The following is a 17,164-nucleotide window of genomic DNA, read 5'->3' on the forward strand; positions in this document are numbered from 1 at the left end:
ATAATATTGTCTACACCATAACCGTTGTACCTTTCTTTAATATATCCTAGGGATCAAGCATGACGGCACCATGTGTGACACCTGCCGCCAACAGCCCATCATTGGGATCCGATGGAAGTGTGCCGAGTGCACCAACTATGACCTTTGCACAACTTGTTACCATGGGGACAAGCATCACCTCAGACACCGGTTCTACAGGATTACCACCCCTGGCAGTGAGAGGTAAAGTTTTTCCCATGCTACCCCATAGCATTATTCTCAAGCATCGTCAAACTTCAGATAAGATCAGAGTACAAAGTAAGTATTGTGCATGTAACACTTTGGCATGGCCTATTCTTTACTCGCTAGGAATGGCGGTTTTTGATGCATTCTCTCTCTGAAATCTGAGAGGCCTTGTCTGAGCCATGTCTTTCTGCATTCACATGTTGCCCGGCAACAGCGCAGACTCGTTTTCAGAGCCATTTGCTTTTCTGTTGAGTTTTTGTGTAGCCTCAAGCAGCTATTTAAAATAATACAGGATGTGATGGTCAAGACCAGTTTATGTATTTATTATTGGATTGACTACTTTCACAAGCACTTAATTCCTTTGTAATCTAAATGTAGAGTTGAGCCTATCATTGTGTAGCCATTGTATGTAAAATACTACCTGCAGTTGGCAGTCAAATGTAAATGATTATTTGTCACATTACAATGTCTTGATATCGACGAAATGCGCCTTTGTGTCAAAGGCTGTGCTGTCACAGGTTCAAATACAACATGTTGTGTCTCAATATTTTTGCGATGGTCTCTTATCCATTCCAGACAGAAATTGTTGTGAACCTCAGTTGATGGTGTTCTGGCCTAACAGCTGGCAGCCTTTTCAGCTGAGTATGACTCGGTTTTCCCCCTGAGACGGTTATATTGCATGGCAGCACACAATGGGGGCTGGAGGTGTCCCCTCTCTGCACTCTTCCAGCAGCAGGGTGGGGTGTTGGGTCATGCTACATTAGATTCTTTCACTGGCCACTGAGAAGGAGGAGGGAGTGTTTGAAGGGTGCACCCTGTTTGCTTTGGTCCTGCTGCCGAGTCTACCATTAGCAGCCACATTGGGGTCGGATGGTTTTAATTGTTCTAGGGGATTGATCAGCCATTTCTCCAATGTATTTGTTGACATGCGTTCTGTTTGTTTAGTTACTTAGCAAGCTCGAGGCTATGCTCGAGGCTAACATAGAAGCCATAACATTAATTCTGATCATTATTGGAGATTTCCCCACTCACACTGACTGTATATGTAGCATGTGTTTTTGGTGAAGAAAGCTTTACATTAGTGTCTATCCACAGTGTTCAATATTCACTCTACTACACAGCTTTTCTGAATGGCTCTTATATGGAATTCAGTACACGCACGCACGCACGTACAATACGCTAGTATTGTATCCCAGCGCTTGAGAAACCAAGGCTGTGATTCGTTAGATTCAAACTAAGGCCCTCAAAACAGGCCCGGCAGGGTTCAACAGCACCATATTATGTTATAGTCCATGTTATACGTGGACAAGATCAAAGTACTGGACTTGCCAGACTCTGGCTTTAGTCCAGGATCAATGCATCAAACCTCATGTAAAGGTCTGGAGTTAATGTTCATCAAATTAATTTATTACACCACTTTAAGAGATTAAACTGTGCTACTCTTGTCAGGTTGAGGGATATACATATTTTTAACCTCACCCCAAAACATTTGGGTTATGTTTCAATGGCACAAAGAAACCTACAGTAGTATAATCAAACGAGAGTGCAGAGAGTGCATCTTCTAAGTCTGTTTCCATTGTGACATGAGCTGCTACACTCTTTTTCTGCCACAGGGTGGAAGCAAGCTGGTCTTCAAATCACTTTTCCACCCACTTTAGTTTCATACATAATATACCCATGTACAAATCCAGTATACGGCTACTAGGCATGTTTGAGTAATTGACTATCGATGAATTATGACCTTCACAAGCTCTCTATTCATAACTCTGTGTAAATAGGCTACGCTAATTCCTAGGATAATTCCTTTTGGTTCCTAGCCAAAAGGAATTATTAAATCAGCCTTTTAACCCTATCGTTGGCCTCAAACGTTGGGATCTTCGCAAGCAGTTTCACCGGGAGATAGAGCCTCATAGCCAGCCGGCCTGAAAATAGCCAAAGCATCATATTTTAGGTTTTCATATTTTAGGTTTGCGTTCGATATTCTGCACGTGTGCGATCTATAGAGGCAAAAAATGTCATTACTTATTCGCTTTCGTCTTACCTGCCCATGAAGGTTGTGGAGAAAGAAAGGAATCCGCCAGCCCTGTATACCTCCCTTTCATCAAAAGTCAAACAGCTCCAGAAAGAGTGTTTTTATTTCAATACAAAAAATACATTTTGGGCTAACCCGGGAGCTACACTGGTCATGAAAGCGGCTCGTCTGGAGCAAAGGGAGCATATAGGAGATCTAGAGTAAACAACTCTGAGTGCTCGGCTATATATGTTTTTTCATTGTCGTGATCAATCACAAGTGGATTGTGCATACAGTAAATGTTTAGTCATTTAACAGGCCCATGTCTTCTTTGGCGATCTCTCAACAAACCTCACCTGAAGCTCCAATGACAATACCAATTGTTCTCCTAATCTGGTCTTTCTTTAAATATTCCTTGTATAAACAATGTCTGGGGTTGTACTTGCTGTATTCCTCAACCACGCCTCGTCCATGATCGCAAATTTAAACTAGTGAATGTCTGCATCAGATTTTAGTCGTTGAGGCGGTGGTGGCGCTAGCTGCCTTTTTGCCATTTAAGTATCGTAGGCCCTCCTGCCCCAGATGACCGCAGCGTAACAATAAGCAGAGAAATTAGATTAAGTACGGGCATTTTGTTTAACAGCGCTGATAACAAAAGATATATTTTAAGAAGGATGTGGACAACTATTTTAGACAACCGGGATATATCGTTGTACAATTGGAGTAGAATACATTTGTAAATAATGTGAATATACATTTGACCAGTTGTAAGCAATGTATTAAAGACAGGAAACCATTTTAGGCTATGAATGGTCCCATCAAATTATCTCTATGATTCAAGCTTCAACTATTTTAATAGTATTGTGTGATGCTTCTGAAGACAAAACGTAAATGTTATATCTATGCTGCCATATTTACCCAATGACGACCACACAGCTGGACAACTGTTCATCTGCCACACCTGGGAAAACAAACATTTTCATTTCATCTTGGTTGCAGTGATTGTCGATTCTTCTAAACGGCAGTTCAAAAAGTACAGTGTCCAAGAGGCCTTCAGAAAGCATCAGTGCACCTGCTTCGACTTTCTGCTCCAATCATTAAGCCGCATTGAGTATTTGTCACAAAGTATTTTGGAGATTGCAAACAATATGTCGCCACATTGAATATCTGTCATAAAATATACCAGATTCAAACCATTTATTAGACGCCTCTGCTTTCCGTTTGATCTCTAGAGACGTGTGCAGTGATAGTCCATGTCGGTCTTATTTGCGCACGCCCAGGCAGAGATGGAAGTTGTCAACAGTAAAAGGCATAGGCCAGCCTAATGATAGAGTTCATTGCTTCTAGAGTTCAAGTCATTTCCCTCTGTCCATCTACATGTAAATCATAGGACATCAGTCTTCTTCACCATGTTGCTGTGTGTGTGTGTGTGTGTGTGTGTGTGTGTGTGTGTGTGTGTGTGTGTGTGTGTGTGTGTGTGTGTGTGTGTGTGTGTGTGTGTGTGTGTGTGTGTGTGTGTGTGTGTGTGTGTGTGGTGTTGTGAACAGGAGAATAGTCTGTGAAATGCAATAGTAGAGCGACAGAGGTAGGAGCAGTGAGCCATCGGCAGGCAGTCCCTTCTGAAACATCCGCTCATTCTCGTAGCAATATGGTATGCATACAGCGCTGTGGTCATCAATCGTACCAGAGCAGACACTTATTTATTCCACTTTGTTTGCTGTGACATACGCCTTTTAAATATAACTTTTATAAGCTCCTTACGACCCTCAGGACTCTCCTTTTTTGTTTCTTCTAATAATAATGTTATCCTATTTTTGTCTTATACGCAGTATTCCCTTTTCACTCGAGATTTTAAGAATAAAAATGCACTAAAATGGAACATTTCCATTCCAATATCCTTATCAGGTTGGTGTAGCATTGGTGTAATATCTTGCAAACGTATTTACAAGTTATGTATTTTTGCAGTATTGTGTTGTGTTATGTTCCATATGATGTTGCTCGCAAGTCCATTCATTTATTGTCCGTGAATCACCTATTTTTCCTGAAACATGGGGAAAAAAATGTAAATGCTCTTGGTACCGTTCTTCTAAAAAAGTGTCTCTGTTGCTCTTCCACAGAGTGCTATTGGAGTCCCGCAGGAAGTCCAAGAAGATCACTGCCCGGGGCATCTTCACGGGGGGCCGGGTGGTGAGAGGAGTGGACTGGCAGTGGGAGGACCAGGATGGAGGCAACGGCAGGAGGGGAAAGGTATGAGGAGACACGCAGTGGGACACAAAGAGCTTGATGCATATAAACAAACTCAAAGTGAAACACTTTGACGTTGTTTATGCAGAATCTCTAGCTGTGGGGCAGCCGCCATGAAATCCATCATCATCACTTTAATGTAAGACCTGTAAAAGAGCCTGGATGGGAACCATTAACGCGGTACTTTATCTAGGGCCATGCGTCCCTGCCATAACACAATGTCTTTTCAGGGTGAATTCGTATAACAGTCGACAACAACGCCATAAAGCCCTCATAGTCTGACTCCAGTTCAGACCCCGGTGTTTCCAATTTAACAATCCCTCCAGGCTAATTAAGACTTCATTTTGCTGTTATTTAATAGCATATCTCATTATTCTTTTATGATGCTGTAAGCAATATGCTCCCCAGAAAGCTGCTATTAGATATCCTTCATCTTGGATTAACTGTTTATTACAAATGTGACCTCTTATGGGCCATTAATCAATTATTCCTTGATGGAGCCCTACATGTCTCATTTTAAACTCTTTATTCACTTAGGGCATAACTGTTTAATAATTAATTAAATGTGAGGTGGCTGTGATTTCTCATAAAATTGATGGGCTAGCTCCAATAGCTCATGGTGAAATATGCGACAGATTTGAATTGATCTTTAGGGTCCTAAAGGTATTATTATTTTTTTCCTTTACTGGCTTTTGTCAAATAATTGTCATCAGCCCTGTGGTTTTAATATTCAGAAAACATTCCATTACCCATTCATCGTCTATTTTTTTTAATTCAATGTTCGTCAGCTAATAGGGGTGCAACAGATCACAAAGCTCACGGTTCGGATCGGGTCACGGTTTTTGAGTGACGGGTCGGATCGTTTTCGGATCAACAACAACAATAAAGATAACAAGACAAATGTGACTTTAAATCTTCAACTGTGTAAAAACTAAATAAAGTGAAAAATTTGGTAATAATCCTGCTTCCTCTAAGCATGGTCAATATTTAAAAAATGTGCAATCTGAGGCATTATTCCTTCTTTTTAACATGGATAGGATAGTAAATAATCCCTAAGCCTGGATTTACAATTCAGGATGTCTGCATTGCCTGGGGAGAGTTTAGAGTCTACACTCTCCCAAGGCAATGCAGACATCCTTATCTTCTTTTTTTTAGTTTGGTAGCGAAATACAGTTTCTGTGGTGTTTTATTTGGCATTTTGTAAATCCATTGATTTCGGTTCGGAGACTCATTGCTCATTGCAAGGGGGGTTGGTTGTAGTCTTTTCGCTTGGTTTTAGCCCTACTGTTGATACGGCGAACCGAGCGAAAAGACTACAACCAAACCTAAACACGTCCGGTTCCGGTTCCGGTTTACGTTTCAATGGGATTTACGGAACGCCAAATAAAACACAACAGAAACTGTATTTCGCTACGGTACTTGATGATGTTGTTGATACCGGAATTGTCCTCTAAACATGCGCTGATCACGTCAACGCACAACTTTTTTTTTTTATCAGCTGATCCGCGGATCACTTGCGTCCCGAACCGTGATGGTTGATCCGTACGGATCACGGGAAACCCGTGAACCGTTGCACCACTATCAGCTAATGTAGTTATTATGTCCACTAGAAGTAGTGGTATATCCAAGTACTTACATGTTCATGGTGCTTTTGGGTTGTGTATGTTTCAGTGTTCTGAGTTTACGTGTGTGTCATATGTGTGTGTTCTGTCATTCCTAAATCCTTGAAATTCTTTTTGTTTGCGTTTTTCTAAGAGAGATTGACAGTCACAGCGGTCTCATACAAACGTATTTTGAATGAAATTGCTGCGTAAAGAAATTCGAGATCCAAATCTTATTAAATCTGATTAACAGCTCCCCCAAGAACTCAAACAGAATGAGACCTCCCCTACTGATTCCCACTTCCCCAGCGTCTCTCCAGACGCTGGGGAATGCAGCTGGTCTCTGTGTTGCGATCACAGTGGAGGTATAGGAGACAGGACTGCAGATGGTGCCTTGTAGCGCTGGTCGACAAATTGTCACACACAACTTTTCCGAGCAACTTGGTCTCCCCTGAAACCGCCGCCAAAGATGTCAGCTGATGTTGCGATTCACTGTTCAGTGCCACTGAGCCTCTCTCTATGAGAGTGCTTGTAGGGGTAGGCCACTCAGCCCTTCAGCCTCACCCTTCTATGTACTAGAGAAGGAGGTTCATGGTCCCCCGTAGACGACATCAATGGAATAAAACATCCATTTCCCCTAGTCCTCTGTCTCTATTACATTCTAACTCCACCTACCTACTCTGCAGGTGACCGAGATCCAGGACTGGAGCGCTGCCAGTCCCCACAGCGCTGCGTACGTGCTGTGGGACAACGGCGCCAAGAACCTGTACCGAGTTGGCTTTGAGGGAATGGTGAGCAAACTTCCAGCCGGACAGGACACCCATACACACACGCACTCGGTCCACACCCGCTCAGTCTTACAATGGATCAGCTGTCGGCTGGTCTTTGTGTTTGACCACAGGCTTGAGGCCCTTTCTTTGGCTGCCAGGCCTTTTGTGAGAGAGCCACGCAGCCGGCATGTGTGAGGCGCCATTGTGCAGGCAGCTGGAAGGGGAGGAGGGGGGGGGGATCTACATGATAAAGGCAATCTGCTCCCCTTTCTGCTGTGCCGGGGAAGAGAGTGATCACTGAGGTCAGCTTGAGAGAATTGGGCTGGGGATGTTGGAGGCTGAGGACTATGGCCACACACGCGCCTAAAAAATGCCCTCTCCCTATTGGCTGAGGTCGCTTCTGCTTTTGACCGAATGGCCAATCGGCCCTCCCAACTTGTGTAGCAGATTCTCCTTTGTTATGCTAATGGGGGATGACGATGGGGCAGACGGCATCTGCTCTGGAATTTTCAACGTATTTCTGAAACTCCTGGTCTCAGTGTTGGGCATTTCCGTACGCGTTAACTGTACGCATGTCTCTTCAATAAAACAACATAGCCTATAGTCTTAACCCGGCAAGCAGCCCACCGATGCTTTCTTAAGAGCCTCACGGCGTGAACACACAAGCACAAACCTGTTTATTTGTTGATCCTTGCGTCACGAAGGGATGAACTGTCCCATCTCCTAGGAGGAATGTGTGCAATGCCTTTTAATCAAATCTGCCCTCTAACTCTGCCACAGTGGCTGCACATGTCTGAGTCATCACAAAAAGGTGTGATAATGCATTCTCTGTACAGCACTCTGATGTTTTACTGTCCTTCGCCCGTCCTCGGGGCACTGCTATTGTTGTAAATCTCTGGGAGCGCTTTCGGATTCCTTCCGTGTAAATTCTCACTAAGATAATTTGATGATCTTGCTTCTTCCCTAATGGAATTGTCCCCGTTATACCCGTGATTTATATCATTAACGCCAATGATCTTCTCCTCCAGTCGGACCTGAAATGCGTCCAGGATGCCAAAGGCGGCTCGTTCTACAGAGACCACTGCCCGGTGCTGGGTGAGTAAGCCAGTGATCCATGCTCACTGCCGTTATTGCACCACTTTCCTCACCTCCCGTTGTGGTGCAGTAAATTCCAAGGGCATTAGGGGAGCCGTGTTGCAGTGGCGCCTTCTGGTAGCTAGATGGCAGCAGAGCTCAGTCCCCTGACTGCTATCAGGGCGGGCTGGCGCAGCATTCCTACTAGGGAGGAATGCTAGTAACACAGTGGGATACTTGGGAATGGGCTCAGTGTCAGCTTTGATTCTGCAAAACATTACGCTTGAGTGACCTCGTTTAGTCCATGTATTGCATTACAACCTCCACTAAATTTAATCAAGTGCTAACTTTCAATGTTGAGTCAGTAAAATATAGTGTACACTTTTTAATTAGGGCAGTCTGTGGGAACACATTTGGGACAGCGTGGATGTTATTGGATGCTCAGCGCTGTGTCCTACATTTTGTGTGTCTGTGCGTGTGTGTGTGTGTGTGCGCGCGCGTGTGCGCACCAAAGTTTTAAATGAGCACTGATCCTGGTGAGCACCGGCCCTCTTGATAAACACACATGCACCGGCCCTGTTCATTTTGCTGGGATGTCGGGTCTCAACGGCTTCCTCCTCGGCTCCCAGGCGAGCAGAACGGCAACAGGAACCCAGGGGGTCTTCAGATCGGGGACCTGGTCAACATCGACCTGGACCTGGAGATCGTCCAGTCCCTCCAGCACGGCCACGGCGGCTGGACGGACGGCATGTTTGAGACCCTCACCACCACCGGTACGGTGTGTGGCATCGACGAGGACCACGACATCGTGGTGCAGTACCCCAGCGGGAACAGGTGATCCTCTGACCGCTGGTCCCCACACCGCTTTATTTATTTATTTATTTATTTATTGTTTTCAACTGATTGGGCCCATGGGAATGATACATTGACCCGTCTAGAGGTGAAACAATGCATGCCAAACAGTACACCATTGATCTCTCAATCAACGGGGGTGTATGCCTTTCAGGTTTGCTTTCACCCTCTGCTCTCTCTCTCTCTCCTGTGCAGGCTTTATTCCATGAGTGATGTAGAAAGATAAACAAAATGAGTATTGGTACATATTTTAAACCTGCATCATGTAACTTTTCGAGTAAAGCTATTTACTCCGTAAAGAATATACAATCATTTTTGATAGAATGCACCCATCCAATCAACCTATACAGGAAATGTTTCTCCATGACACATTTGATTCTGAACCACGTTTATGCCCCAACCGTGGGAACGCCTCCGATTGCATGCGACTGATAACTGCAGCCACTAGAGGCCACTGATGGGAAAACGTACATAATGCAGGTTTAAAGTAAGCAGGAGGCTATAAGCAGTGTCCGCCCCTGTGTTCAGGTGGACGTTCAACCCGGCGGTGCTGACCAAGGCCAACGTGGTGCGCAGTGGCGAGGCGGCAGCCGGCGCCGAGGGCGGCAGCTGCCAGTTCCTGGTGGGCGACCTAGTCCAGATCTGCTACGACATCGACCGCATCAAGCTGCTGCAGCGCGGACACGGCGAGTGGGCAGAGGCCATGCTGCCGGTAAGGGACCCCCCCCCCCCCCGCCGCCCCCGTCCTCCTCGGTTCACCGGCTGCAGGAGCCCTCACCGCCAGAATGTTCCCCAACCTGATTCTGAATATGGCACGACCTGGGCCAAAGAATTATGTCATTCCCCTCCCTTAAAAAAGAAGGGTACTGGGAATATAAAAATAGAAAGGAATACAAAAGAATAGCGTCAAGAGAGCAGGATTCAATGTTCAAGGCCCCAGAATGAAAGATGGGGCTCCAAAGGCTGGGGACTTTATCGCTCGACAACTCTGAACAGGGATAATGTGCATTTTGAGTCATCACAACGCGTTTGACAGAATCAATCTCCCCCACTTATTTCAGTATTAAAGTAAAGGTTTTTTTAATTCCTACCTCACTTGGATGCAGTGGAATGAGCGATTGTGCCGCATGAAAAACATTCATCAATTCCCGCAAATGGATTCTCACTTTCTTGAAAATTGGCTGTCTATGCCGGCACACCCTAGTCACTGGATGTCTTGTCTCCTGTGATGAATATCAGATTGATGATGCATCGTCTCTTGTCTGAAGACGCACCACCGGCGGCCATCTTAACTTGATAGGACGGTTATAATGACTTTACGGCCATTCCGCTTTTTGACCTCAATCGTCTTGTTTCGTCTTAAGGCAGTGTAGTTGTCCCTCTCTTATGAAGTATTGTAAATTGTTGCCATGCTACTCCTGGGGTTATGTAACAACGTCTACTCCGGCACGCCACTTGTCCCTGCCAAAGCCCCCTTCAGCGGCTAATGAGCCTGAAAACCTGGGGACGGTCGGTAGCTTTGATCACTAACCACAGCAAACCACCTCCCAGCCCGTCGTTTCTGCCACTGCAGCAGTCGACGTTATTGATGGCATCCTCCAGGACAGCCCGAGACTCTGTGTACATCTCTCTCTCTCTCTCTCTCCCACGCCCAGTCCAGCTCTGGGTGATATGGTTTTAGAATTGGAAAGCGTTTCGGGTGTGTCCTTAGAAACCCTGGAGAGGGTGGCTGTATAGATGAATAATCGACTTGCTAATAGAATGGGCTTTTCCTCTCTCTCTCTCTCTCTCTCTCTCTCTCTCTCTCTCTCTCTCTCTCTCTCTCTCTCTCTCTCTCTCTCTCTCTCGCCTTCCCTCTCTCTCTCTCGCCTTCCCTCTCTCTCTCTCGCCTTCCCTCTCTCTCGCCTTCCCTCTCTCTCTCTCTCTCGCCTTCCCTCTCTCCATCTATCCCTTCTCCTCTTGGTCTTTCCTGTGCTCATCCTCCCTTTCTGTATCAATCAAACAACCGTTGAATGAATAATGAGCGCTAAACTTTAAAATATTCTGTGATCATATTTCACCTGCCACTTTTATTTCCTTCTCTCCTCTTTTTTCCTTCTGCTGGTGGCACAATTGTATTTCTAAAACCACTTGGATTTCATCCTCTCTTATTTATATCCTTTATCTGTCCCCTTCACATTCTCCCAGTCCCCAGTCTCTTACTCGCTCGCTCGCCCACCGCCTCACTCACGCAGACACGCCGCCGACACATGCACAGCCCGGAGATAAGTTGTTCATGTCCGCATGCTAATGAGGCGCCGGCCCCCCTCCTGACAGACGCTGGGCAAGGTGGGCCGCGTGCAGCAGATCTACTCGGACAGCGACCTGAAGGTGGAGGTCTGCGGCACCTCGTGGACGTACAACCCCGCCGCTGTCACCAAGGTGGCCCCCTCCGGCGCCGCTGTCACCAACGCTTCGGGAGGTCGGTTCACGCGCACGCCTTTCCCTTTCCCCCCCCCCCCCCCCCCCCCGCCCTGACCCCCGAGGCCTCGGTAGCCAGTCACGCTCGATGTACGTCTGATCTACTGCTGACGGCTTGGTTTGGACCTTCTCGTGTGTCGCAGAGCGCCTGTCCCAGCTGCTGAAGAAGCTGTTTGAGACGCAGGAGTCGGGCGACATCAACGAGGAGCTGGTGAAGGCGGCGGCCAACGGAGACCTGGCCAAGGTGGAGGACATCCTCATGAGGCCCGACGTGGATGTGAGTGTGCTCGTAATCGGCGTAATCGGTTGGACGCTTTGTCTGATGGGGGGGGTGGGGGGGGCAGGGGGCGGTTGGCCACTGGCCCTTTAGGTGGGCTGAATTAAAGTATTTTTATTCTGAGGTTTACACTGAAATGTTGTGACTGAGATGATTTTGCATAATATGCCTCAAGGCAAGCTGCATTTTAATTCATATTCAGTTTTATTAAGTGGTGCGAAAAATGGAGCATAAATATCCTTTATTTTTCATGCTAATTCACAGCTCATTGGCCTGAGTATGGTGCTACAACCACAAACTGTTGTAGTTAGATTCATGCATAGACTGCACTGAAATAGTGAGATAGCGTACCCCCCTTCCCCGCAAATGTTTACATTTGCATCTACTTGGTCTCAAACAGTATTGTTAGCTGAATGGCCTTCACTTTTTAGTTCTCTAGTTAAGAGGAAGGAAGACTCCTAGGAGAGGCCCATGTGATCCTCTGTTACTCTAAAAAGCATTATGTCTAGGCCCAGAGGAGAACCCAGAGCTATTGTGTTTACTGCAGCACACGGCTGTTAGTCTCAACATAAACGTGAGATGTCCCCATCCAGCCACACAGTCTGTCCTGTCTCGGGCTAGACTGCACAACCGTGCCCTTTTTCAGAGCTGTACTTAAAACCGGTTATTTCTTAATGCTATCAATAACTACCGATGAATGTACCAGGGTCTCCTTACAGTTAATAAATGATAAGCTTTTCTTGGTTGAATGGCTTTTCTTACACAACCAGACCTGACCATTTTTTCCCAGACCCCGCCCTAACAGTTGCTACTAGTATCATACATGATGTAATGATGCAGTGGCTCAACCAGGGTTGGCTGATACGAATGGCTGCAGAGCAGTTGTATGCGTGTGTGTGTGTGTGTGTGTGTGTGTGTGTGTTCAGGCGTGCATGTGTGTAAATGGTATCATTTGTAAGAGACACAAGGCCTTGGCTCCTTAAAGTTTCTGAAAGCTGGTTAGATCAAGCAACCCTGAATGCTTTGCAGTACTGTCTTTACTCAGAGTGTGTGTGTGTGTGTGTGTGTGTGTGTCATTGTGGTGAAGGCTGGCCAGGTGCCCTACCGCCTTTCAGTGGAATTATTTGCTTAAAGCTGAGCGCGCTGTGCTCGGCCAAGGGATCCGCCTGCCAGGACAAGAGACATCTTGAGACTCCCAAAGGAGTCCACATTAATATTTATGCACTGAATTATTGCAGTGCTGCTGTCTGTGATGAAGCCCAAGTGTGCACACACACACACACACACACACACACACACACACACACACACACACACACACACACACACACACACACACACACACACACACACACACACACACACACACACACACAAGGAGACTTCAAACACATACACTCCCCTAATGCGGTACGGTTCCAAGTGAACAGATAGTAGTATAGATGGAATCATGCCGCATATCACAGACAAACGGGCGCACACGCACACACACATCTCCTCACTGTTGTTTTCTCATTTTGCAGGTGAACGGGCAGTGTGCTGGACACACGGCCATGCAGGCAGCCAGTCAAAACGGTCATGTCGACGTGCTCAAGCTGTTGCTCAAACACAACGTGGACCTGGAAGCCGAGGTCGGCCTGAGACAGATTTATTTCTTTAGGCTTAATGTTCATATTTATCACCTACACGCCTTGCTAAAAATCCTCGTACTGCAACTACCACTACTAGTCACTAGAGCTACATTGATATAAATTCCTTATGCACACGTTGACTGGTTTATGCCCAGAAGTCCAAGAGACTGTGTACAACCCAAGAGTTTAGTTTGGACGCCGTGCTGTACACACGTTGTACCTCTGGTTGGATACAAACGGCTTGTCTCAGTTTCTGTATTTACCCTCCCTTCGAGCGTGGACCAACCCAGGAGTCAAACCAGAACATGTTTTCAGTTTGTTAATGCCGCTGTGAGATACTTGACCGGTTAAGATAAGAAGAAAGTCTATGCATTGTGCATATTATTATGAGTTGTTATTAAGTCTATATACCAAAGAATAGTGATGCAAGAAAGATGTATACATAAAAATAATACGTTGTCCAAATCTCAAGTACTCGTGTACTCGTTTGTGTCCACAATTGTGCTCCACTGGATATTTTTTTTTTCCTGCCCTTGATCATTGGAGAGCCTGCGGGATACAGTCATTATATATATATATATATATATATATATATATATATATATATATATATATATATAATATATACATCTCAAAATATATGTTTAACTTAAATAAATATCAATGACTTTCAAATTCCATAAACGGCATTAAAAGTTGCCCAACTAACCTGTGTTAGTCCCCACAAATATATGCAACAACGACATATATTTATTTCGTTAAATTTTGCCCAAATAAATATAAACATAATACAAAATATATTCATGAGATGTCATGAAAATTGAGCAAGGATGCAAATGATTCTCGATTACAATATTTTTGTAATCGTTTAGGGTTTGCTTGACAAGTACTCCTTTGCACCCCTACCACGGAATATGGTAAACACAGAGCTGAGGTCAGTATTAATGTGATCCCAAGTATCCTGGCCTTAAGGAGGAAAGATACGATTCCATAGGAGGGGGAATCAAGAATGTGTAAATCTTAAACAGTTTTTAAAGTCCTGCATCTTAATGTTTTGTCCAGGACAAAGACGGAGACCGGGCCGTCCATCACGCAGCCTTCGGAGACGAGGGCTCGGTCATCGAGGTCCTGCAGAGGGGCGGGGCCGACCTGAACGCCAGGAACAAGCGCAGGCAGACGCCGCTGCACATCGCTGTCAACAAGGGCCACCTCCAGGTGGTCAAAACCCTGCTGGACTTCGGCTGTCACCCCAGCCTCCAGGTACTAACTCCTCATCCATTCAGGTCTCGGCCCCCGCTGGAAGTCGACGTTCCCACTCGATCACTCGAGTGATTCACGTTCTGATGGAGTTCTCCCCGTGTTCTCCCCCTGCAGGACTCGGAAGGAGACACGCCCCTGCACGACGCCATCAGCAAGAAGCGGGACGACATGCTGTCGGTGTTGCTGGAGGCCAGCGCTGACGTCACCATCACCAACAACAACGGCTTCAACGCCCTGCACCACGCCGCCCTGCGAGGGAATCCCAGGTACCACGCCAACAGCCCAGACTCGGCAGGATCTATATCTGGCACACCTAAAAATGGCCTGTGGCTACTCTTTGGAAGCAGCGTTCCTCCGGTTCGGACTGCGAGAAGTCCACTCCGGCTTCCTAACTGCCCTGGCTATAAACGCTGCTCTGAGGCAGTCCAGCAATTCTTTATGGCCAACTCATTTAGTTTTAAAGAAAATCACACACGGCTAGACTGGCTAGATTAGGTGATTTCTATCTCCTGCCAGACTCAATCAAGACGCCCAACCTGCTCTTCCTCATTTGACGAAGAAATGAAATACCCTGAAATATATATATAGAATATAACAGAAACGGGATGGTTGTTGAAGGATCTATCCTACCGTGTGTGAAATTCACATACGCAATGGGACAGTGGATGGCAGTGGTGAAATCAACCTGGCCCAATTAACCCAGCATTGAGACTAGATAAGTTGACGGTGCACGCAAGGGAATTTGGCTCCACATTTAAGTCACACACACACACATTACATTATAATCTCTTATTAGTGTTGTTTTTGCGGCATCCGTTTTTAAATTGTTTTAGAATGTTTTTTGGCTGAATCTCACGTTCAACAGGGTTTGATGTTTCCCTACAGGCTATAGCATAGCATCCATGCTACAACAGCTGGTATAGATTGAAATTGAAATAATGCTACCTTTGAGATACTCAAAGCATCTGTCAAATAGTGTTTTTCCCATGTAGTTAATAGCCCATGAAGTTCATTATTGTATCTTTTACTGTTATGGCGGATGCTGTTTCTGATTTTATTTGGCACTGTGAGCTAGCGGTTTGAGCCTCCAGCTGCAACACTGGCTAACAGTATCCCTGGCTAACAGTAGCCCTGGCTAACAGTAGCCCTGGCTGACAGTAGCCCTGGCTAACAGTAGCCCTGGCTGACAGTAGCCCTGGCTGACAGTAGCCCTGGCTGACAGTAGCCCTGGCTAACAGTAGCCCTGGCTGACAGTAGCCCTGGCTGACAGTAGCCCTGGCTGACAGTAGCCCTGGCTGACAGTAGCCCTGGCTAACAGTAGCCCTGGCTGACAGTAGCCCTGGCTAACAGTAGCCCTGGCTAACAGTAGCCCTGGCTGACAGTAGCCCTGGCTAACAGTAGCCCTGGCTAACAGTAGCCCTGGCTAACAGTAGCCCTGGCTAACAGTAGCCCTGGCTAACAGTAGCCCTGGCTGACAGTAGCCCTGGCTGACAGTAGCCCTGGCTGGCTAGCAGCAGCACTGGCTCGTCCTTGGCCATGGCTATTTCTGGTTCCACCTGGCCACCGTTCCTCCCAGCGCTGCTGGGTTTATTTTGGTCTCTGTTATAAAAGTATTAAGGATGGCCCAGTGTGTGTTTAAGGTGACGTTTTTCTGTGTTGTTCAAGTGTCAGGACTATGCTTTGTATTCGTGTCAATAGCTTTCCTTTTCCTTGCTGCGGTGGATGGACTGTTTGCAGTGCATGAGTGATTCCTGTATTTTGTCCCGGGCCAAGGGGACAGATATTGTCATCCTCCCGTTGTTGGCGCAAGTGTTGGCTCCATGACAAATGCAGTTGGGTTCTTAAAGCCCTGTTGAAGCCGGCACCGTCGCCGCAGCGCGAGCCCCCGCGCAGCGCCCGGTCTGTCGGGGGGGCCCCCTATGACCACGAGGCTCCCTGATAGATAGCCTGTTAGACAATAACCTGGGCCGCAATCAGCCTGCTTCTGACATTCTATTTCCTACCGGGTACCCGGAAATGCATTGGAGTCATTTTTCATAGCACTGTGACTTAACATTTATATATATATATATATATATATATATATATACATTTCTTTCTTTTTTTTTTATTACATTTTGCCAACTGGTAATAACATGAAAGCCGGATGATAAATCCTTTGGGTTATAGTTTTATATGAAGCCTAATGCTCTTGTACCGGTTACTGGTACATCAAGGGCACAGCCGTGTTCTGGTGTAGAATGGAGGTAGGGGGCTAGTCAGCCGCAGGGGTTCCCTTGCACCTTTTTTGTGTGTGACCTCACCTTCCTCTGGCTGTCATTAACTTAGAGGTGAAAAGTTATGGTTTTGGATTCACTGTTCACAAGTATTGTGTGTGGGTGGGTGTTTGTATGTGTGTTGTGCTATTTGTGTAGCTCTTGCCTTCACAAAGAACGAAGATGTATGTCTTCTCGCCCAATTGGGTCCATTTACTTTTATTTTACACTTGAGTTCCCCCCACATCCGATATTGCAGGGAAGGTCGTCTAAGCCCGGCCTCAGCCCTGAAACCCTCCGAAATCTCTCCCTGGGTTGGAGTGAAAATGTCTGTGCTGGTGGGTGTTTCGGTAGCAGAGGCAGTTGTGTTGATTGAGTGTTTGCCTCAGGTCCATCTGTGGAGGCCTGTTCCTGAAAAGCCCCCCTGGTGACTGTCATGACGATGACTGTAACCCTCCACAACTGGAGGTGAGGCAGAGGCCTCCCGTGGATCCCTGGGAAATA

At 46.3% G+C, this 17,164-nt stretch overlaps 1 protein-coding gene across 3 annotated transcripts in view; it reads left to right on the forward strand.

Annotated features, from left to right (window-relative positions):
• mib1 (MIB E3 ubiquitin protein ligase 1) overlaps nt 1-17,164 on the forward strand; it is a 54,760-nt gene that overhangs the window by 1,360 nt on the left and 36,236 nt on the right. For all 3 annotated transcript variants that reach the window (XM_060059291.1, XM_060059293.1, XM_060059294.1), the window contains exons 2-12: nt 51-222; nt 4,354-4,483; nt 6,768-6,872; nt 7,880-7,946; nt 8,555-8,759; nt 9,306-9,489; nt 11,094-11,238; nt 11,381-11,514; nt 13,038-13,145; nt 14,208-14,405; nt 14,520-14,671. In XM_060059291.1, the coding sequence (XP_059915274.1) occupies nt 51-222; nt 4,354-4,483; nt 6,768-6,872; nt 7,880-7,946; nt 8,555-8,759; nt 9,306-9,489; nt 11,094-11,238; nt 11,381-11,514; nt 13,038-13,145; nt 14,208-14,405; nt 14,520-14,671 (1,600 nt within the window). The remainder of the gene's footprint in view (nt 1-50; nt 223-4,353; nt 4,484-6,767; nt 6,873-7,879; nt 7,947-8,554; nt 8,760-9,305; nt 9,490-11,093; nt 11,239-11,380; nt 11,515-13,037; nt 13,146-14,207; nt 14,406-14,519; nt 14,672-17,164) is intronic.

Source organism: Gadus macrocephalus, chromosome 8, assembly GCF_031168955.1.
Source record: "Gadus macrocephalus chromosome 8, ASM3116895v1".
Lineage (NCBI taxonomy): Eukaryota > Metazoa > Chordata > Actinopteri > Gadiformes > Gadidae > Gadus > Gadus macrocephalus.